General features: G+C 35.1%; 1 protein-coding gene across 3 annotated transcripts in view; it reads right to left on the reverse strand.

The window, feature by feature from the left end:
- CFAP47 (cilia and flagella associated protein 47) overlaps window positions 1-23227 on the reverse strand; it is a 455597-nt gene that overhangs the window by 354793 nt on the left and 77577 nt on the right. The window contains exons 21-23 of one of the 3 annotated variants that reach the window (XM_037824716.1): window positions 21641-21744; window positions 4329-4467; window positions 1826-1920 (exon numbers count right to left, since the gene is read on the reverse strand). In XM_037824716.1, the coding sequence (XP_037680644.1) occupies window positions 1826-1920; window positions 4329-4467; window positions 21641-21744 (338 nt within the window). Of the gene's footprint in view, window positions 1-1825; window positions 1921-3561; window positions 3872-4328; window positions 4468-21640; window positions 21745-23227 lie in introns of those variants that run through there. The other 2 variants (XM_037824715.1, XR_005215040.1) reach the window with 2 other exon arrangements.

Genomic DNA, 23227 nt, shown 5'->3' on the forward strand with positions numbered 1-23227 from the left:
TTTTTGGAGGAGGATTGAGTACCGCAGCTCCCTACTCCACCATCTTCCCCAGAAGAACCCCTCACATCTCCATGACTCCACTCAATTTGACTGTCTCTTCCTTTTATTCTAAGCAATAGAAGATACAACTGCTTTATCTTCCAGGAACTTTTTTATGTACCAAAATCAATATTTATTTAGAATGAGAATTAAAACTGACAACAGTGTATTAGAACCCTGGAAATTAAGTTCTTTCCTTTGGAGATATCTTTACATAATTTACCAGAAACGCTTATGTAGAAATTCTTCTGGATTTCATTATGACTCAATTCCCAGCAATCCCAAACTCACAGGTTCTGTATAAATGGGGGAGGGTGCTTTTTACTGTATATACAAATAAAAATTGATGTTTTTTTTCTTTAATATTCAAACCATTATCCTGCCACATTACAGATAGCATTGTTTCTACTGGGATGTCACTTGTAATTCTTATCATTGTCCCTCTGTAATAAAAGTGACATTTTTTCCTCTGGCTGCTTGTAAGTTTTTGTCTATGTCACTCATATTTAGGAATTTGATATTCATATTCTGTGGCAGGGGTATTTATTTGTATTTATCTTACATGGAACTTCTTAAGCTACTTGGTGCTGTGAGTGGATGTTTACATCAAATATCGGAAGTTTTCAGGCTTTATTTCTTTGTGTTTCCCCAAATCTTTCTCTCCTTTCCTTTCAAGACTCCAATTACACATATATTAAGCAGCTCAAAATTATTCCATAGATCACAAATGTTTTCATTTTTTACCCATAATTTTTTTCTGCTTCATTTTGAAAGATTTCTATTAATCTGTATTCAAGTACAGTGATATTTTCTTCTTCAGTGAACAATATGATGTTAAGTACATGCAACGAAATTTTTGTTTCATTTATCTTCTTTTTCAATTATTGAATTTCCATTTGGTTCTTTAATAAAGTTCCCATAGCTCGCTCAAAACATACTGTCTCTTAATTACATGCATATGTATGTTTGTATAAAATAAATACCTTTATAGGTACTTGTATTATTTAAAAATTATATTTGACACATACTTGTTATATAGATTTTTGCCTATGTTAAGGTGTGGTCAGCTGTAGCAGGTTCGGATTTAATCTGGGTTACTGTAGGGTTTATAAAGAGAAAGAAAACAGAAGCCAGGGTCAGAGAAGGCCACAGAGAGAAACTAGAAGTCAGCAGTTACCTGGAAGAAGGAGAAGATGGAAACTGGTATGGTACATGAAAAGAAAGGAGAGGAAAGAAGGACATCACCATGTGATGCAAGGCAGAGATACAAGTCAAGTAACCTCAAAAATCACTGGCAGCTAGCACCAGAATGTTACAGAATTTGAGGAGAAAGCATCACTTTGCTGAAGCCTCAGTTCTGGACTTTTCCTAACCTCAAAACTGTGAGCCAGTTTATCCCCATGTGGTATTTATAAATCCTATTGTGTGGTATTTTTCATAGAAATTTGTCTTAGACAAACTAAAAAAACCTATGATTAATTTCTCTTCAAATTGTTAAATTTGTGCTAAATGGAACAAGAATTCTGCCAACTACTAGAGAATCTATCTAACTATAAATGTGATATATTTTAACTAAAAATAACATCTTCAGAAGGTCCTATTTATAAAGGGTTCTTACCCACAGGGATACAGATTAAGGTTGAAAACATGTGCAAATTGGGGTACAGAATTCAATCTACCACACAGGGAGTAGTCTGAACCACACATGCTTTAAAATAATCAATGCAATAAACTAAAATTATGATAACAAAAACAGTTTTAAAATGCATCATTTCTCTTTACATACCTGAGTTTTTGTGACATTTTTATCAAGATCCAAATCTTGTAAAGGAATTTCAAAAATAAACTCAGTACTGGATAATCTCAATGGCGCTTGCAATACTATAAGAGGAATGTAAATATACTGGTAAACTATTAATGATATAAATTCACAGACACTTCCTAGTATACTTTTCAACACGAAAAGTAAAATAAGATGTTTGTATCTATTTTCGTATTCCCAAAGAAAAATAAAATTATTTTTAAATCATTTCTGGATGATCTTGGTTTATCACATCTACAGCATTTCAAATTTGTGGAGTTTTTCCTTAGTAATTATTTGCAGTTAAAATAGGAAATTACCCTTGAGATGCTAACAGTTTAAAAAACACTGAGTACTGAGCTGAGAAAAAATAAACATAGTTAAGTTTTTCTCCACACTAGATATTCTAACACTAATCACCCTGTCTACAGAATTTTAGTTTGACTAACTCAGAAGTATAGAAATAAACAGAAATATAGAAGGAAAATGGACAGGAAGAAAGGGAAAATATACAGGTGGCATATCAGATAAAGTTTCATATATGAAACAAGAAAGTAATAAGGGTATTATATGGAGAATAAAGATTGGGGTATCTCTGAAAATACATACTACATTGGAGCAGATATTACTGTATGCTGAAAAAATAAATACTCTTTGAAACATCCGAGACATATGCAATTATTAATGAAATGCAGTTACACAATCTTTTAAGAATATATGAAGTACATAGAAATAATGAATTTAGATCCTTAAAAAATCATATATCTTAGATGTGCTTTAATTATACCACTGGAATAATGGATACTTTGTCGGGAGGGGGTGAGGGCACGTGGAATAGGAGGGAGGTGGAGATGGAGTTCATCACTGTGTCACCCCCCCACACATGTCAAAATAGAAATCTTAGAAAAGAATACTAGAAATCATAAAATCCTAAGGACCCTAGAAATCCTAAAATGTTAGAATACATATTCAGAAAGTGAGACAAAATGCCCTTCACATTTGCAAATCTGAAATTGGAAAATAATCAATGAAAGGAGCAGACTGGTTATATCCTTAAAACCAAAACTTTATTTTTGCATATTACTTCACCATTTAGAGAGTCCAATTTCATTTAAACAAATAAGTTATATTCTACCAAAGACAGAATATTGGAGAATCATTTTCTGGAGAAACGGAACAACACTGGATTACATGTTTGTGGACTACATTTCGGAGCAAGAAATTCTAATCTCTAAAGCAATGTTAGAAATCACAGAAGAAAAGACAGCTATATTTAACCACAAAACTATTAAAAATGTCTATCAAAAAATAAATAAAACTAAAGGAAAGAAACAAATCATGAAATGCAATCACAGCAAATATGAAAAAATAAAACAAATCAAGAGCTCACTCAAATCTATTGGTTTCATCTTGAAGCAGTAAGACCTGAACTATATTAAAAATAATTTATAAAAGCAACATATAGAATAAAAAATGTAAGAATGAAAATATTAAGAATTGTTTACTCTAAATATTGACATCCAAGATGATTTTTTCTGTTTCTACATTTTCCAGTTTTCCTTAATGATGATATATTAATTTATAATTGTCAAATAAGTAAATTTTATTTCATTTTACACGAGAGATAATCAACCTAATAGAGAAAAATAAATTAGACAATGATTACCTTTTTTCTCAAAAATATATCTTAAAACAAGGGAAAAAACTTACTTCATGGAGCCTCCATACCAGCTGTGGAATTCCTAACTCTAGATATTACATGAGAATGAAATAAATCTCTATCTTGTATATGCTACTGTGGTGAGGTCTCTCACACTAGGTGCCAAATGCAATTACTAACTGCTATCATGCTCATTACTATTTTATTATTAATGAAAATTTAACTTAATATCAGAAGTATAAAAACAAAACCTCGTGTAGAGTAGACTACTTAACTTTTCATGAAAAATACTTAAGCATGTATGATAAAAAGCAAAGTCAAAGCATGGCAAAAGTATTCTTTGCAGAGTGCATCCATTTATCCTTGAATATCTGGAGAAAGTAAGTAGATATAAATAATCAACAAATGATTCAAATTTAAATGTATTAATTCCTATTTAATAAGAACTTCGTCCATTAGTAAGCCATCACTTTGGAGAAAAACACTTTTTTTTAATTAAAATTTCATCATTTCATTTTATATTAAATGTACTTTATTTTAATAATTTAATGGCTGACACAATAAGTAAAGTACTAAATTACCTTTTGTTTTTAATTCTGTGCTATTTTTTTTAGCAAGAGTCACACACCTAAGATTATACCTGTGCTACTGACCCAAGTTCAATCTCACAAGCTCACAATTTAAATGACACACAAAGGAAGCATATCATAATTTTATTTTCTAATATTTCTATTTCTTAAAAAATGTATTCCAATTTTTAAAATTTTAACTGCTTAAGTTTATATCTTTGTGCTATATACATCAAAAACGATGTTCCATATTACATACCAGTAGCTTGAACATAACACGGAGGAATAAGAGGTTTTGTCTTTGGAAATGAAGAACCTGACAAACACGATTGAATGTAAAGTTTTGAAGCCTCAATGAAATTAACTCGAACTTCAAAGTTAAAGTCATGTGCTGCCACCTGAGGGGGAAAAAAACTTATCATATCTATGGTTGTTTTCACTATTAGAAATAAGCAATGTTAACAACTTAGCAAACTAAGAATTTTTTAATGTTTTCCAAAAGAAAATTCTCTAGTGACATTGAAACTACATTTTTTTTTCAAAACCAGATTTGGTTTATTTGTCATGTGTCCAAAATTAATTCTAAAAAAGCAAGAAAAGGAAATTAAAATTAATTAATTAGAAAAGCTAATTCCTATTAACTCAAAATAGACCAAAGATCTAAATAAAAACTGTTAAACTACAGAATTCCTAGTATAAAATGTAGGTGAAAATTGTGTGTTCCTGGGTTAAGGAAAGATTTCTTAGATGCACCACCAAAAGTGCCTTCTATAAAAGAAAAAAATATTAAATTGGACTTTACCCAAATTAAAACCTTTGGTCTGTGAAAGATATTAAGAGAATACAATGAATAAAATTCCAAGCCACAGACACATTGCTGAGGAAAAAAAATTGTATCTGAAATGCATACAATACACTCACATCTCAATAAAAAGCAAACTATCTAATAATAAAATTAGAAAAATATTTGTAAAGACACTTCAGAAAAGAATAAATACAAATGACACACTAGCACATGAAAAGATGCTCAACATTAAGCATTAGGGAAATGCAAATTGAAAACACAAGTGATACCACATCACACCTATCACAACAAGGCTTAAACAAAAATGACAGTACCAAATCCTGGAAAAGATGAAGATATGAGTACCTAATACATTTATAGAGTGCTAGTGGGACTGCAAAATTGTGCAGCCCCTTTGAAAAAAGTTTGCCAGTTTCTTCAAAAGTTAAATGTATACTTAGCATAGGGACCAGCAAAGTGAATTTACCCAAGAAAATGAACAAACAAAAATATTATGAAAATGTTTATAGTGGTGTTATTCATAATTGCCAAAAACTGAAAACAATCCAATTACCTTCCAACTGGTGTATGGATAACAAAATTTGGTAAATCCATACAACAGAATACTACTCAACAATAAAAAGGAATAAACTATTTTTATAGGCAATAGTAAGCATGAATCTCAAATGCATTTTGCTAAATGAGAGAAGCAAAACTGGAAAAGCTGCACACCTTTTCATTTTATTTACATGACATTCTGGAAAAGGCAAAATGATAGATCAGTGCTTTTCAGGGGCTGGAGGTAGGGGAGAGGTTGACTACAAATAGGTATAAAAAAATGGGGGGGTTGTGGTGGTTTCAAGCTATATGTACCCCAGAAATAAAAGTTCTTATATCCATTCCTGCTGGTGTAAACCAATTGTTGCCTCCTAATGAGGCAACTTCAGATAAGGTGTGACCCATCTCATTCAGGATGGGACTTAATCCTATTACTGGAGTCCTTTACAAATGGAATGAGTACAGAGAGAGAAAGAAAAGGCCAGGGGAGCAAAAAGCCGAAATAAATGGAACCTAGAAGAGAAGGGGGAGACCAGAAAACACCACCATGTGCCTGGCCATGTGGCAGAGGAGTCAAGGATCACTTGCAACCAGTCTTTAGGAAGAAAGCATCATGTTGATGATGCCTTGATCTGGACATTTTCCCAGCCTCAGCCATAAGTGAATAAATTCCCATCGTTCAAGCCAACCCACTTCATGGTATTGCTTTGAACAGTCTAGGAAATTAAAACAGAGGTGATGGTGATAGAACTGTTCTCTATATTGATTGTGGTATTGGTAACAAAGCTATATGCATTTGTCAATATCCATATACCAGGAAGAGATAATTTTACTATACGTATGTCAGTTTTAAAAATGAAAGTTAAATCTAATTGTTTAGTTCTGATTTGTATACACCTGATTTCCAAATCCAAAATGGACTACAATATAGGTACCTAGTCAGGTGAGTCATAGAAAAACGAAAGCTTGGAGCTGTACAAAACATTAGCAATCATATAGTGCTAATCTCTCATTTTTTAATGAAGAATCTGTGGCTCAGTCTTGATGTAAATACAGGAAGATCACAGCAAGTAGAAGAAAAAAAAACTCAATCTTGCTGTTTGGGGCCCACATCAAAACAAAAGGAAAGGACAATTAGTGGTTGCTAGGCACTAACTGTTCGATGATTTCAAGGTGCTAGAGAAATAAAAAAATAAAAGAGCCCATTCAAGCAAGATGATTAAGAAACTCTGTATTATAATAGGGGTGAATATGCGTTTTCATATGAGAGTATTCTGTTTAGTGAGATTAAACAGTTTAGTTATTCTTCCTACCTATTATTCTCCTATCTTTCAGATAGATTCATATGTGACAAACAGCTCATCAGAAAAATGAAATGATCTAAATCCTCAATTCTAACCGATAATTTTCTCCCTCACTCTGAGCTTGTCAATTGAAAATTGAAGAAAGGGTGGTTGCATGATTCAGAAGCAGCTGCAGTCCCAAATCTCAAATTTAGAAATTAAATTATAAATTCTATAAAGTATAAACTCTATAAAATTATATAATTTTAAAATTTTAAAAATCAAAATATAAAAGCTAAAAATGGAAATGAAGTAATATCAATTCTAAAATATTTACATAAATATCAGCAAATTCTTACTGCATTTCAGGTTATATTATAAAAAATTAAAAGCAATCAAAACTTACTTGTTTTAATGGGCCATTCACTTTGTCTTACTTTGTTAATTAAAACCTAACATTATTTATGTCTAAAATAAATTGAAAAGTATTAACCCTGTAACCTGTAATTGTTGCTCCATGGTTACTTAGTAAAAGCCTAGGGCTGGGAGGAAGAAAACGGGCAAAAAGGGGAAATGTTACAAGTATGGGGAAGGGAAAAATGCTACTGCTGACATACATCATCTCTAAGACCATGACCACAAGCACTGATTGTTTCAGAGATTCATATATCTAGTGTCTTGATACACTCACAGAGCCCATGCTAACAGTCTGAAAAGTTTGAAATAAAATGAAGCGCTAAATCATATAATGGTAGTACTTTCATCTCCAGTCATACATATTGCTCTACCAGAGTAAACACTTCAGTTCTCATTATACTTCATTCAACATTAGCTGGCCATACCACTACAAACTCCATCACATTTCATAGAACCTTTGTAAACAGACTATTCTCATACCATAATTATAAAATCATAATCTACTACAGCAAAGTTTTTTTAATTAGAGGAGATGTACATATCCAGAAATATCATACAGAAAATACAGTGCTCCCATATACTCTTCCTCACACATGCAGTTTTCCCTATTAACAATTTGCATTACTGTGGTAACTTTGTTACAACTGATAAAATAATTTTATTAAAATTATACTATTAACTATATTCTATAGCTTACATTAAGGGTCACTGTTTGTTTTGTACAGTCCTATGTTGTCTTTTTTAAAAAAAAATTTATTCTGGTAACATATATACAACCTGAAATTTTGCCTTTCAACCACATTCAAAACTATAATTCAGTGGTGTTAATTACATTCACAGTGTTGTGCTACAATCACCACATCCATTACTAAAACTTCTCGATCACCCTAAACAAAAACTTTGTACCAATTAATCATTGACTTTCCATTTCCTACACCAACCTGGCCCCTGAGAACCTGCAATCTAGTTTCTGATGGGATGGATTTATTTATTCTAATTATTGCCTATCAGTAAGATCATACAATATTTGTACTTTTCTGTCTGGCTTATTTCACTCAACATGATGTCTTCATAGTTTATCCATGTCACATGAATTAGAAATTCATTCCTTTTTATGGCTGAAAATATTCCATTATATGTATATACTACATTTGTTTATCCATTCATCTGTTGATGGGCATTTGGGTTGCTTCCATCTTTTGACAATTGTGGACAATTCCACAATGAACATCGTTGTGCAAATATTTGTATAAGTTCCTGCTTTCAATTATTTTGGTTATCTACCTAGTCATAGGATTAACAGGTCACATGGTAATTCTATACATAATTTTCTGAGGATCCACCAAACTGTTTTCCACAGCAACTGTACCATTTTACATTCTCACCAGCAAAGAACAAGTAAGTATCCCCATTTCTCCACATCCTTTCCAAATTTTGTCATTTTCTATTTTTTGAATTGTAGCCAACTAGTGGGTATGAGGTAGTATCTCATTGTGGTTTTGATTTGCATCTCCCTAATGGCTAATGACGTTGAGCATCTTTTCATGTGCTTAATGGCCATTTACATGCCTTCTTGGGATAAACGTACATTCAATTTTTTTCCCAATTCTTTAGTTGTATTGTTTGTCTTTATGTTGTGGACTTGTAGGTTTTCTATATATATTCTGGGTATTAAACCCTTATAGATATGTGCTTTCCAAAGTTTCTTCCCATTCTGTAAGTTGTTTTACTTAAAATGATGGAGTCCTTTGATGACCCAAAGTTTTTTTTTTCAATCTTGATGAAGTACCATTTATCTATTATTTCTTTTTTTGCTCATTATTTAGAAGTAAAGTCTAAGAAACCATTGCTAAAAACAAATTCTTAGAGATGGCTTCCTTAGATTTCTTCTAGGAGTTTCATATTTAGGGTTCATATATTTAGGTCTTTGGTTCCTTTTTAATTAATTTTTGTATATGGTGTGAGGTAGGGGTCCACCTTCATTCATTTGCATATGAGTATTCAGTTTTCCCAGCACCATTTGTTGAGAGACTATTCTTTCTCCACTGGGTGGACTTGGCACCCTTGCCAAACATCAATTGGTCAAAGGTGTTGTTCTAGTTTGCTAATGCTGCCAGAATGCAAAACACCAGAAATGGATTGGCTTTTATAAAACAGGGTTTATTTGGTTACACACTTACAGTCTTAAGGCCATAAAGTGTCCAAGGTAACACATCAGCAATCGGGTACCTTCACTGGAGGATGGCCAATGGTGTCCGGAAAACCTCTGTTAGCTAAGAAGGCACATGGCTGGTGTCTGCTCCAAAGTTCTGGTTTCAAAATGGCTTTCTCCCAGGACATTCCCCTCTAGCCTGCAGTTCCTCAAAAATGTCACTCTTAGTTGCACTTGGGATATTTGTCCTCTCTCAGCCTCTCCAGAGCAAGAGTCTGCTTTCAACGGCCATCTTCAAACTGTCTCTCATCTGTAGCTCCTGTGCTTTCTTCAAAGTGTCCCTCTTGGCTGTAGCTCCTCTTCAAAACATCACTCACAGCTGCACTGCATTCCTTCTGTTATGTAAGCTCACTTATATGGCTCCACTGATCCACTTAGACTCACCCTGAATGGGCGGAGCAACACCTCCATGGAAATTATCCAGTCAGAGTCATCACCCACAGTTAGGTGGGGCACATTCCAAAGAAACACTCAAAGAATTACAATCTAATCAACACTGATAATGTCTGCCCACACAAGATTACATCAAAGATAATGGCATTTGGGGGACACAATATATTCAAACTGGCACAGGTTTGGTGAGGATTTATTTCAGAACACTCAATTTAATTCCATTGGTCTATTTGTCAGTCCTTGTGCCAGCACCATGCTGTTTTTGTAACTGTAACTTTATAATAAGTTGAAAATTCAGGAAGTATGAGTCCTCCAACTTCATTCTGCCTTTTCAGGGTGGTTTTGGATATTTAGAACCCCTTAACCTTCCATATTAACTTGATGATTAGTTTTTCCATTTCTGCAAAGAAGGCTGCTGGAATTGTTATTGGCATTGGGAATTGCATTGAATCTGTAAATTGCTTTGGGCAGAACTGGCATCATAACAATATTTAGTCTCCCGATCCATAAACACATAATGTCCTTCCATTTATGTAGGTTTTCTTTGATTTCTAAGAACAATGTTTTTTTTTTTGTTTTCCATGTATAAGTCTTATGCATCCTCGGTTAGATTTATTCAGATATTTGATTCTTTTAGTTGCTATTGGAAATGGAATTTTTGTCTTGATTTCTTCTTCAGATTGTTCATTGCAAGTGTATAGAAACACTATTGATTTTTGTGTGTTGATCTCGTATACCACCACTTTGCTGAATTTATTTATTTATTAGCTATTTGGTGGTTTGTAGCTGTATGTATCCCAGAAAAACATGCTCTTAAATCTAATCCATTCCCATGGGTATGAACACATTGTAACTGAGGTTATTTCAATCAAGGTGTGGACCAGCCAAATCTGGATGGGTCTTAATCCTACTACTGGAGTCCTTTATAAGTGGAATGAAATTCAGATCTGGAAAGAGAGAAAGTCACGGGAAACAAGAAGCTGAACATCAATGGAACTGGGAAGAGAAGGGAGAGATCAAGACACATTACCATGTGTCATGCCATGTGACAAGCTAAGGATCTTTAGGATCACTAGAAGCTAGTCCAAGAATGCTACAGTCTTTGGGAAGAAAGCATCACCTTGATGATGTCTTGATTTGGACTCTTTCCAACCATCAAATCGTGAGCAAATAAGTTTCCATTGTTTAACACAACCCATTGCACGGTATTTGCTTGAGCAGCCTCAGGAACCAAAACAGATTTTGGTACTGGGAGTGGGGTGCTGGCATTGAAAATACCATAAATATGGAAAAGGCTTTCAAATTGGGTAATGGGTAGAGACTGGGAGAACTGTGATGTGCTTGACAGAAAAAGCCTAGATTGCTTTGAAGAGACTGTTGGTATAAACATACTTGCTAAAGTACTTCCAATGAGGCCATGGAAGGATATGATGAATGTGACTGGAAACTGGAAGAAAGAAGGTACTTGTTTTACAGTGGCAGAGAACTTGGCAAAATTGAGATCTGATGTTAGATGGAGGGAAGAATTTGAAAGTGATGAACTTGGATATTTACCTGAGGAGTTTTCCAAGTTAAGTGTGGAATGTGCAGTTTTGTTTCTCTTTGAAGATTAAAGTAAAATGCAAGAGGAAAAGGATGAGCTGAGAACTGAACTCCTGGGCAGAAAGAAACCAGAAATTGATGGTTTGGAAAATTCTGAGCTTCTGGAAAGCAAGTCTCCAGAGAATAATGTTCCATGTGAGGTTTTAACTGAACATGGATCCAGTCAGCCATTTCAGGGGAAATCAAGATTGGAAATGCAGTTAAGCAGGAAAGATCTATGGAAGACTCTATTATCTGATGGTTTGGACACCTATGAACTACACACGAGGCTGACATGACTTTTGCATAACTGCATGAACAGAATCACTGCCAGCCTGGATTAAAAGAGACAGCAAAGAGAAAAATCAAAGGAAGACTCACTTCAAGGGCAGAACCATGGAGGCTGAGTTCTGGATAGAAGGTATCTCCTTGGGCCCAGAGAGTGGGCCCATCCATGTGTGTGTAAAGAGCAAGCCTGCCTAGGTTTTTGGAGAGGATGAGACTCCTGTCCCACTGTTCAGAAAGAGTGTTGCCACTCCAACAATGCACATTGATGATGGGGCCTCTGCCCCAGAATTCAAGGAGAGCCTGGCTGCCACCCCAGTGCTCAGAGAGGGGAATTTCTTAATCTCTCCCTCATTTTTGAAAGACAGTCTTGGAGGATATAAAATTTGTGATTGACAATTTCTTTCTTTCAGCACTTTAAACATTTCATCACACTACTTCTTGCTTTCATGTTTTCTGATGAGAACGTGATACCGAATCTCACTGGGACTCTCTTTTAAATAACACATTGCTTTTCTCTTGCAGCTTTCAGAACTCTCTCCTTTTCCTTTGCATTTGACCGTTTGACCACTATGTGTCTGAGCATGGTTCTCATTGAGTTTATCCTGTTTGGGGTTGCTTCAACTTCTTGAATGTGCATATTCACATTTTTCATTACATTTGGGAAGTTTTCTGCCATTATTTCTTTGAATATTCTTCTGCCCCTTTCTTTCTTCTTCTGAGACTCCCATAATACATATATATATATATATACTGGTACTTTTAATGGTGTCCCAAGGTCTTTTAGGCTCTGTTCACTTTGTTCATTCTTTTTATTCTTTCTGCTCCTCAGCTTGAATCATTTCATTTGTCTTCTCTTCAAGTTCACTGATTCTTTATTCTGCCAGCTTCAATCTGCTATTGAAACCCTCTAGGGAACTTTTCATATCAGTTATTATATTGTTCAACTCCAGTATTTCTATTTTATTCCTTTTTAAAATTTCCATTGCTTTATCAAGATGCTATTATTTTTCATTCATTGTCTTCCCAATTTCCTTCAGTTCTTTCTCTTTGTTTTCCTTTATCTCCTTGAGCTTATTTAGGACCATTTTCTAAAGTCTTTGGCCAGTATGTCTAATGTCTGGTATTCTTTCTTGATGGTTTCTGGATTTTTATCTTGTTCCTTTGGATGGGCCTTCATTTCCTGTTTCTTTGCTTGCCTTGTAATGTTTTTTGTATACTGTACATTTAACATTTTAACGTGTTAACTCTGGGATTAGTCTCTGAGTAGTCTCTTCCACAATTTTGTATCCAGCTATTGATATAACAGATTTCCTTTAGTGCTAGGAGCTAACAAAACAAAGATATCGACACACACACACTCAAAAAAGCACCTCCCACAGTCTTTCCAATTTGGTTCTGTGTTGGCTGGTACTCTCCTTCAGAGTTTAGCCCTTCTATCAGTAACATCAGTCTGATGGGAAAGTGAAATGCAGGATCCTCTCCATCTTTTCTGAGCCTAAGGTTTGTCCTAGGCTAGTACTTGCTTGTGTCCTTAGGAATTTCCCTGTTTACATGAACTTGAATGCCTCCTCCACTCACTATGAAGTAGACTTTCTCCCCTTACAGGGTGCTCCATTGGAAATCTTAAAGCAGATAATAACCCCAGGCCACTTTAACTTAATTGTTTCTTACACTGTTTTAGCTGTCTGCAACTGCTTCTGCCTGCTGGGCAAGTTCTGGGGGGTGAGCCAGAGAGAAGTTTTCTGGTTCAGTCTTTCATGGTGCCATGTGGTACAATGGCACTGACTTACAGGCACTGAAGTAAGTATGTAAAGGTGACTCTCTTCCTTGAGAATAGGGCCAGGGACCCACTATGTGATTGCTGGCTGGCTCCACATAATGTGCCTCAAGTCAGGGAGGGGTTTGGAAAGGGATTGGCAAGAGCCCCACAAGCCCCCACCACCTTTTCATAAAGATGTGCTTTCTTGAATGAGCCCTCAGCCAGTTACTGCAACCTTTTAACTGTACTCCAGAGTTCTGAGAAAGATGTTTCTGCCAGTTTTTGCTAGTCATTCAGATTCTGTGGGGAATGGAACCCTGGAGCATCTTACACTGCCTCCTTTGTTGACCAGAAGCAGCATTTATTATTTAATGGACATTTCATTTCTTTTGAGAAAACAGAGTAACTCATTCCAATGCTAATCTATTTCCACAGTGGCACCAGCAGATAAGAGGTCACACAGTAAACTGCATAAAGATTTATTTTGTGTACAAATACTTTGGTATTTCAGACCTATAAGAAAAAACTTTGCTTGATCTTACTTCCCTTGGAATTTCTTTTTATTTAGTTATCTGAAATTAGTTATATTTTGTCTTGTTGCTATCTCTTTTTACTCTTCTGGCTCCTGTGCTTTTATTTTCCCTCATTTTGAGATTAATATAAACCATTTCCTATCATATATATTTAACATCATTTATTGTCTTCTAAGCTTACATTTTCAAGTGTTTTTCATATAACATAGACAAACATTTTAAAGTCAAATTATATGAAATAGGATGTTTCCCAAACCAGCTTTGACACACCAGTGCTTCTCTAAATATTTTTGAAGATCATCCCTCCAATCTCTTCTGAGGACAAGACAAAGTCCTCACCTGACTTTGCTGGATAGAGAAAAGTTCCCAGTGGAAGAAGCTGAAGTGATTCAAGGAAGAAGTAAGTGGAAAAAGGAATCAAGAGGCCAGGTGCTGGATGGACCTCCATGTGGATATTGACATCACTCAGAAAATGAGATGAGTAGGGTACAGGATAGGCTATGAGCTAACTAGAGATAACTGCTCTAGGAGGGGTAGAGTAGTAAATTCACATAGTCCAAAGGTCAAAGGAGCAAGCACTTTTAACAGATAATGACCATCTGGGAAAATCAACCTAGGTAGCAAGGCCTCTATGCATCACTTCAGGACAGACCCAGATCCCAGGAAAAGGCTATAAAAGAAATAGTACCCTCATGACAGCCCAGTTCCTAAAAGGAAATCCTGAAAAAGATCAAGGTCTAAAGGAAGTGTAGGGATCCTAGGGGGAAGTGGGGAAGGGAAGGAAAAGCAAGTGTGAGGGAGCTCAGAGTTAAAAGGGATGAGGCTCCTGGAGATAATTTATTCAGAGAGGGCTCCACTCCTGAGAATGAATGAGGTAAAGAGTGATCCTAGCCAGGATAAATTGAGTCCTGGGTCTAGTGCTGTGTCCCAAGGTCAGGGATGGTGGGAGTGGTGAGAGAGGTTTCACATAGGGGTATGTCATGACAGTGGGCTTCATGTAAGAATAATTGCTGCAATTGTTGATGGAAAAGATGTTAGTTATCATCAAGCTAAATCAATGTACTTATCTCAGCCATTAACTGTCTCTTTCATTTTCATCACGAAGCCTTTGTCCCTTTGTCAACACACGCATTTTCTAAAACATTGGGTGCTGAATTCACAGGGCCAAGGGTCAATCTCTTTATTCTCTGATTACCAATTGTATGGATGTGGGAAGTCATGCTGAATTTGTCTTCTCTGAACTAATACTGTCACATGTAATTTACATAAAATTATTTTTACCTAAAGCAGCCTTTCAATCACACAGAATGCAAAACTGGGAGTTTCTATGAGTTCTTCACACATATCCCTCTTATTCCCTCAACAAGTAAATGTGACATATTTTATACAGAAACTCCATGACATATCCACATAAAGGAACATGATTCCTGTCATTATGAAGCCAATAAATATCCAATTCAAACAGAAAACTTGGAAAGTTGTGTGCTGTGTGCTATTCTAAGTGCTTTCACAGATGAGAAATATCTCAAAGAGATATTTCAAAAGAGGGCCAACTCAAGTTGGAAAAGGATATTCTAGAAACAATATCAGTCCTCAGGCCATGGTCAGTAAACAGAAATGCTCATGAATAGAAAAAGGTAAATGACACTCAAATGTTCTCTCTTCTAATCCTTGAAGGACACTGTATTAGTTTCTCAGCTGCTAACACAAATACCATAAATAGGTTGGCTTAACAACAGGAATTTAATGGCTCAGTTTCAGAGGCTTAGAAGGCTTGTTTCCTGCTGGGGTTGGTATCTTCTGGCTGCTCAGCAATCTTGGGATTCTTTGACTTTTCTGTCATATGGCAGCGTCTTCTCCTTTATCTTCCGAGTTCCATTGACTTCCAGCTTTTGGCTATTCCCCATGGCATCTCCTTCTGTCTCCAATTTCCTTTTCTTCTAAGGACTTCTACCATATCAGGTTAAGGTCCACCCTCATACAGTTTGGGCACACCTTAACTAATAACATCCTCAAAGGTTCTATTTACAAATGGGTTCACATCCACAGGATCAGAAGTTAGGACCTGAACATGCCTTTGTGGGGAACATGATTCAATCCCCAGCAGACATGTCCTTAGCTTCCTTTAAGAATGACTTTAACACGAGAATAACCTTTGTTAAATGTTTACCCAAAGAGTTCAGTTCCTTAAAGGGCACACAAAGGTTGGCTGTGGGAAAAAGAAAGGTGAACAATTCTCCCTCACATTCAAGAATTTCAGGGCAAATACAGAACAGCCCAGATAAGAGAAGCAAAGAGCTTCAGAACAACTGATCCACAGCAGAACAAACACCCTCTGCACAGGGCAGAACCTGAGCCATACCAGCAGGAAAAGCAAATGTAATAATAGGGAAAGAACAATTCCAACACTGTTCAAAAGAACTTTCTGTAATGATAGTAATATTCTGGACTGCCCTAATCATTAGCTACATGTGGCTACCACATAAGAACAACTCTATATATGGGCACACCTCTATACATTGGTCAAAAATATGCATGAGTGGCCCACAAGGAAAGGGGGTGCTTAAATGACATTATAAACAAACAAGTCCAGCCAAGGATGCCACAAACAACTTCAGTTGCCCATCAGCACTTTTGGTTTTACCCAATCCTGGTGCAATGTGGGAAAGGAAGGGTTACACCTACAAATAAAGCAAGTCCTTTATTGCTGATTTCATATGTTTCTGCTACACAGGTCAACCAACAGACCACCCACTGGCTATGTACATTTCCACAAGAACAACAACAAAAGAAACACAACTTACAGCTAGCTATAAATATAGTGGAGGACATTTGAACTGACTGGAAACTAGATAATCAATCTGCCTCACTGGACAAATTTATGGCACAAATTCTCATAGGGTATGCTGTCTTTGCAGGATTTTATATGTTCTTCTGATTGTTGGGCTGAATTACACTCCCATGCACTAAGTAAATCTTCCTTAAAAATACCCAACAAATGTATGATGTTTCAGAATTTTAAGAAAATATACTGCACTCCACATATCTGTGTATGTATATATATAAATACATATCTATACATGCATAATTTATTTTAATTCTACAATCAATTTGTAAAATCCTAGAAGAGCCACAATCTAAATATTAAGAAGCAGATTTACAAGTTTTTAATTGATGACAGCATTAAACAGCAAATTGAAGTCAAGGAAATGAAAATAACAAATTGCATATGTATTCTCCCACTCATATAACAGATTTAAAATTAGAATATAGCCTATTCTAATTTTCAGTGACTCTTAATTTAAATGTCTTTGTTAATGAATGACATTAAAAACAGAATGTGTTTCCATTGTATTAAAATATATAATCAAAATGTAGACTTATTCAAAAAATATATAACTTGGCCTTGCCAGACTTAAACACCTATAAATTGTGGAACAAAACTTATTAGTTTACTTTCCCTATTGATGAATTCATATGTTTGTGTATATATGTACCTCTGGGTCCATGCAAGATGCAGGAATGGAGTACAAGAATGGCATATCTTACTTCTTAAAAAAAATATGATTTTTTAACTAAGGACGATTATTTTTTAATGTACAAATTAAGTGTTTAATCAAAATTATATGAAAATATATGTAAAAACCCTCAAACAATGCAAAGATTATTGCTAATATTTTGAAAATTGATATTGTCTTTCCCAACCATTGCATACACACACACACACACACACACACACACACACACAATACAGATAAAATCATTTTCAACTCTTTTGCAGAGATAAAAAGAATTACAAGAACACATCAAGTGCAACTGTGTGGCAACCAATTAGATAAATTAAATGATACAGACAAACTCCTAGGAAGACAAACTACTGAAGCTGACTCAAGAAGAAATAGAAAATCTGAATAGACCTATAACATGCAAAGAGATTGAATTAGTAATTAAATAAAAACCAAAGAATAGCCCAGAACCAGATGAATTCATTTACAAATTTTGCCAACTTAAAGAAGAATTAATACAATCCTTAGCAAATTTTCCAAAAGAAGAAAACAGAAGAGGTGGGAACACTTCTTATCTCAAAGAAGCCAGTATTATCCTGATACCAGAACCAGGTAAAACAACTCAAGGAAAGAAAACTATGGACTAATACCCCTTATGAATAAAGAAGCAAAACCCCTCAACAAAATACTAACAAACTGAATCCAGCAATACAGAAAATGGATTATATTCCATGACCAAGTAGGAATTATCCTAGGGAATGCAAGTTTGCTTTAACATATAAAAATCAATGTAATGCATCATATTAATAGAGTAAGGGACAAAAATCACAAAAACATCAGTTTGTATACAAAAAAAGTGACAAAATCCTATACTCTTCCATGAAAAAACACTCAACAAATTAGGAATAGAAGGGAACTTCTTCAACCTGATATGGGGAATCTATCAAAAGAAAAAAAACCATTGGTAACATCTACTTTAAAGGTGAAAGATACATGCTTTTCTCATTAGATCAGGAACAAATCAAAGATACCCACTCACCAGTTTTATTTGACGTTTTACTGGAAGTTCTAGGTATTAGACTCTACAAAGAATTAAAATGCATCCAAATGTAAAGGAAGAAGCACTATTGTCTCTATTTGCAGATATCATGCTCTTGAATATACAAAATGCTAAGGAATCCACTAACAAATTATTAGAAATAACAAATGAGTTCAACAAGTTTGCAGATTATAAGATCAATATCAAAAATCAATTGTTTTTTATATACTTGTCATGAACAACCCAAAAGGGAAATTGAGGAAACAATTCTATTTACAATAGCATCAAAAATAGTTATTTACTTTGGAATAAATTTAATAAAAGAAATGAAAAAGTGTACACTGAAAACTGCAAACAATTGTGTATAGAAATTAAAGAAGACCTAAAAAAGTGGAAAGGCATCCTGTGTTCAGGGATGGGAAGATTTATTATTAAAACAGCAGATTCTCCATAATCCCTATCAAAATTTCAGCTGGATTTTTGGAGAAATTGACAGGCTGACCCTAAAATTCATATAGAAATGCAAGGGACCAAAATTAGCCAAACATATTCTCAAAAAAGAAGAATGAAGTTGGAGGACTCACATTTGCCAGTTACAAAAATTACTAGTTACCAAGCTGTGCTACTGGCATAAGGATATATGTATGTATGTATTCAATGGTATAAAATAATCTTTTCAACTAATAGTCCTTGGATAACTGGCAATCCACATGCAGAACAAACTTAGACCTTCACCTCACATAATGCACATAAATTAAGTCAAAATTGATCATAGACCAAAATGTAAGAGTGTTTAAAAACATAAATTTCTTAGAAGCAGACATGCAAGTAAATCTTCCTGGCTTGTGTTAAGCAATAGGTTCTTAGATATGACACTACAGCACAAGCAACAAAAGAAAAATAGATACACTGGTTTTTGTCAGCTTTATCCATTATACTTGCAAATGATAATGCCCACTATGAAGAATAAGATATAAAGAAAGAACAGCATGGTACCACCATGGTCTCTACTAAAACCCTATGACCAAGAATAATGCTGGTCACGTAGTAGGCTGTCCATTAAAATTTGTTGAAAGATGCCAATTGATAGAAGTATAAATCGATGAAAGTTCTGTGGTGGCAATTTGGCTATATATGCCAATCATTAAAAAACACATACCTTTTGCCTATTGGTTCAAATTCTAAGTATCCAAAACAAACAAAAGAACACATTCCTAGACATGAATGCTCAGGGATAGTCACTACAATTCAATTAATTCATTGAATAGATGTTTATTAATTGCTTGATATGTACCAAAAATGTACTAAAGCTGCAAATATAATGGTGAACTATATATCATACTATTTTCCTCATTTGACAAATAATATGATTGATGGCATAAAAGTATTTGACTTGATAAAAATTTGTGATAAACTAGAAATAGAAAGATATTTTCCAACATAATCTTCAAACAGATTATTTCATAGAAGAGCAGGACTAAGAAAAAAACAAGAAAATAATTTTTCTTGGTATTGTAAACCATGTAATATGATAAGAAAAGTAGATTTTTAAATTATTATAAAAATGAAGAGACAATCAATAATACTTGCAATGCATTAGAGAATTCCTGAAAAATCCCAAATAAACTGAAGGATAGCTAAAATTAACCAAGTTTAAAAGATAGATAATTCTAGCTTTTTATCAACATAAGGGCATAAATTGCTTTAATAAAATGAAAGGCACATCCTATATTTGTAGAGGATGCCTCAATGTTAAAAAGAATTCACTTCTCTCCATTTTTTTATTAATTCAAAAAAATAAAAATTCTCCATAGAACATTTAGCTATGAACTTGAGAGTTAAAGAGAGAAAAGAAGACAGGAAGAGAGAAAGAGAGAAAGGCAAAAGAAAGAGCAGCAAAAGAAAGGAAGAAAGGAAGGAAGGAAGGAAGGAAGAGGGGGAGGGAGGAAGGAAGGAAATATTAGTGTAAGAGGAGAAAAAGGTTTAAAAAATGTTCACAATTAAAAAGTAGAGCACTGGCACAGGTATAGACAGGCAAATCAGTAGAACAAAATAGAAGTTCTTGAAACAGGCCTAAGTATGGAATTTTGTAGGTGATGGGGAGTTTTATCAAACCAATAGAGAAAGGATTGGCAAATGGCTTTGGGGAAAAAATGAAGTAAAACATATTTTAAAATAAACTCCAAAAGGATTAAAGTCTTAAATAAAAAACAAGACAAAAATTAGAAAACCAATCATAAAAATAGTAGGTTTTAGATGTGAATGTTTGTCACTCTGGAATGTGGCAACACATAAAGAAAATAAAAGGAAAAGTCAATTGCATAAAATTAATAAAATTCTATGTAGTTAAAATATTATAAGCAATGTTAAACTTAATATAGGAAATTTGTAATATATCCCAAAGGTTTAATATCTATTAACCATAAGAGTTCTCACTTCAATAAGAAAGCCTAGGTATATAGCAACCAACAGGAAAAAAAAAAAAAAGAGAATGAACAAAATATTCACCAAGAGCAGAACTGAAATGACCAATACATATAATTTTAAAAGTGCGCCTCACTAAGTATGGTAGATTGCATACAAATATAGCCACAACAATCTTGCCCTTCCCACCTGCCCTGTTACAGGGCTGAGACGTTGCCACTCCTTTCATAGAAGGTAGAATCCATTTTCCTTTCCCTTAATCTAGGCGGGATTTGATTTTGTTCATTTTGTTAGTGTGGTTGTCGCCGTTTTAAAATCACTAAACATCAAGGGGATGCTATATAGAAAGAACCAGTATCATAGCAACGTCCACACTTAAATCTTCATGTCTTTGGCAATTTCAGGTGGTGAGTCCAAGAGCATTAAACATACCACAATGAAATATAAGTAAGAAGCAGATACTGACTTACATATAAGTAATTTCTAGGTTACCCTCAACCTCCCTCTCTTTTACAACATATCATATATTGAATTTTCTAGAAAGCGTAACAGGGGCCACAAGGTGATGGGTTCCCTGTGTATGCCTTCTGCACCTCTTGAAGCCCTCTGCAAGCATGGACCTGACACATCTAGCAATCATTTTACTGAATTAAAGGGTGTACCCAGGTATGTTAGCAAGCTGAAACAAGATCCACTACAAACTGAGTTTAGGTGATGTTTGATAGCTTCTTGGTTGGGATTATCCACAGCTCCACTATCCCCCAGTATACTGAATAACAGAAAGCTGAACTTACTTCTTTGGGAGAAAATGTTAGGCCACATTGCAGAGATGTATTTTCCTCTAACTCCAAAGAATATTTGCGAGGCACTGAAGGGTCTGTGAATTCCCCTATAAGACCTGTAAGACATGCAAAAGGATATATATAAAATAGAGCCAAATACATTATCTATAATACCATAATACTTGGAAAATATAAACTTGGAAAAATTTCATCAACATCATAAAGCAATTACTGAGAATATGTGCAAGGTTATACAGCATTACTAGGTAAAGAATAGCTCCTCATACCAAGACGCTAACCAGCAAACTTGATGTCCAAACATGCAACAAACATACATTCAACCAGCAAAACAGAAACAGTAAATCCATTAAAAAAAGAAAAAAAAGCCTCCAAGGTTCAAGAAGCATGTCACAGTCACATACAGATGAATATGAGAAAGCAAAACAAGGTAAGGGCAAGTAAATGACTGAATCTTAGACCTGAGAACTTCCTCTCCAGTGAAGATGAAGCAGGGAAGACCCAGACCTCCTGGGATGCCTCAAGGAGTCCACAAAGAAGAAAACCACACTTTTACACAAGGAAACTTCTTGACAAAAGGAAATCACTCCAGGTACATAGGCATTATGTAAATACACAGAAACAATTGTCCCATAGTAATGCAAACTTCAGGCACAAAATGGCAAGAGTGGAAAGTTTAATAAATGACTCTCCCTCTACTAGAATAATGAATGAGCTGGGAAAAAAGATTAGAATTAACTAGGTGGTAACCCTGGAACCAAAATGAACTTATAAAACAACTACAGGGGGATCAGAGGAAGTAAGAGGCTGCTGAGAGTCTAGCTTTTGTACGTGAAAGCAGGAACCGGTGACAGCAGCAGTGGCGGCTGAAAAGGCTGCAGCCAAATTGCCTGGACTCTGGGGGCAGCTGGCGCCAGGGAGGGCAGAGGAAACCTCCCTCTCCAAAAGTAGGAACTGAGGATGAAGTTCCATCTGGGGGATCCCCGAAGGCCCAGTATGGAAGCTGGCGTCAGTTTTGCCCTCTGAGCATCCACCAGGGCATAAAGAGCTAGTGTATATTCTTTGACTGTTATTTCCTTTTTCTTTTTTTTCCTTCTAGATGTGGACATTTCCTGGGAGGCAGATCCCATAGTGCCTGGCACAGACAGGGGCCTTGTTTTTGGTCCTCTTGGAAGCAGCTACTTCTGGCCTTGTACCAGCAGCTACCAGAACTTAAAGAGCCAGTGCACCTTTTTTACTGGCTGGGTTTCTTTTTCCTCTTTTTAATATTGTTTGGTCTGACAGATGCCTGAGGGCCCAGCGTAAATGCTAGACTAGGGTTTAGGAGTTCTCGGCAGCAAAGTCTCCCGGCCCTGGCCTTACACCAGCATCTACTGGGACATAGCCAGACTGACTGACTGACTGACTGACTGACTGACTGACTGACTGACTGACTGACTGACTGACTGACTGACTTATTTATTTATTTATTTATTTATTTATTTATTGTTGGCTGGGTTTTTTTTTTTTTTTTTTCATTCTCTGTTTTGGTGAGAAATGATAAGTAATATAATAAAACTTACACAATGTCCTAAGGAACCA

The sequence above is a fragment of the Choloepus didactylus genome (genome assembly GCF_015220235.1).
Source record: "Choloepus didactylus isolate mChoDid1 chromosome Y unlocalized genomic scaffold, mChoDid1.pri SUPER_Y_unloc1, whole genome shotgun sequence".
Lineage (NCBI taxonomy): Eukaryota > Metazoa > Chordata > Mammalia > Pilosa > Megalonychidae > Choloepus > Choloepus didactylus.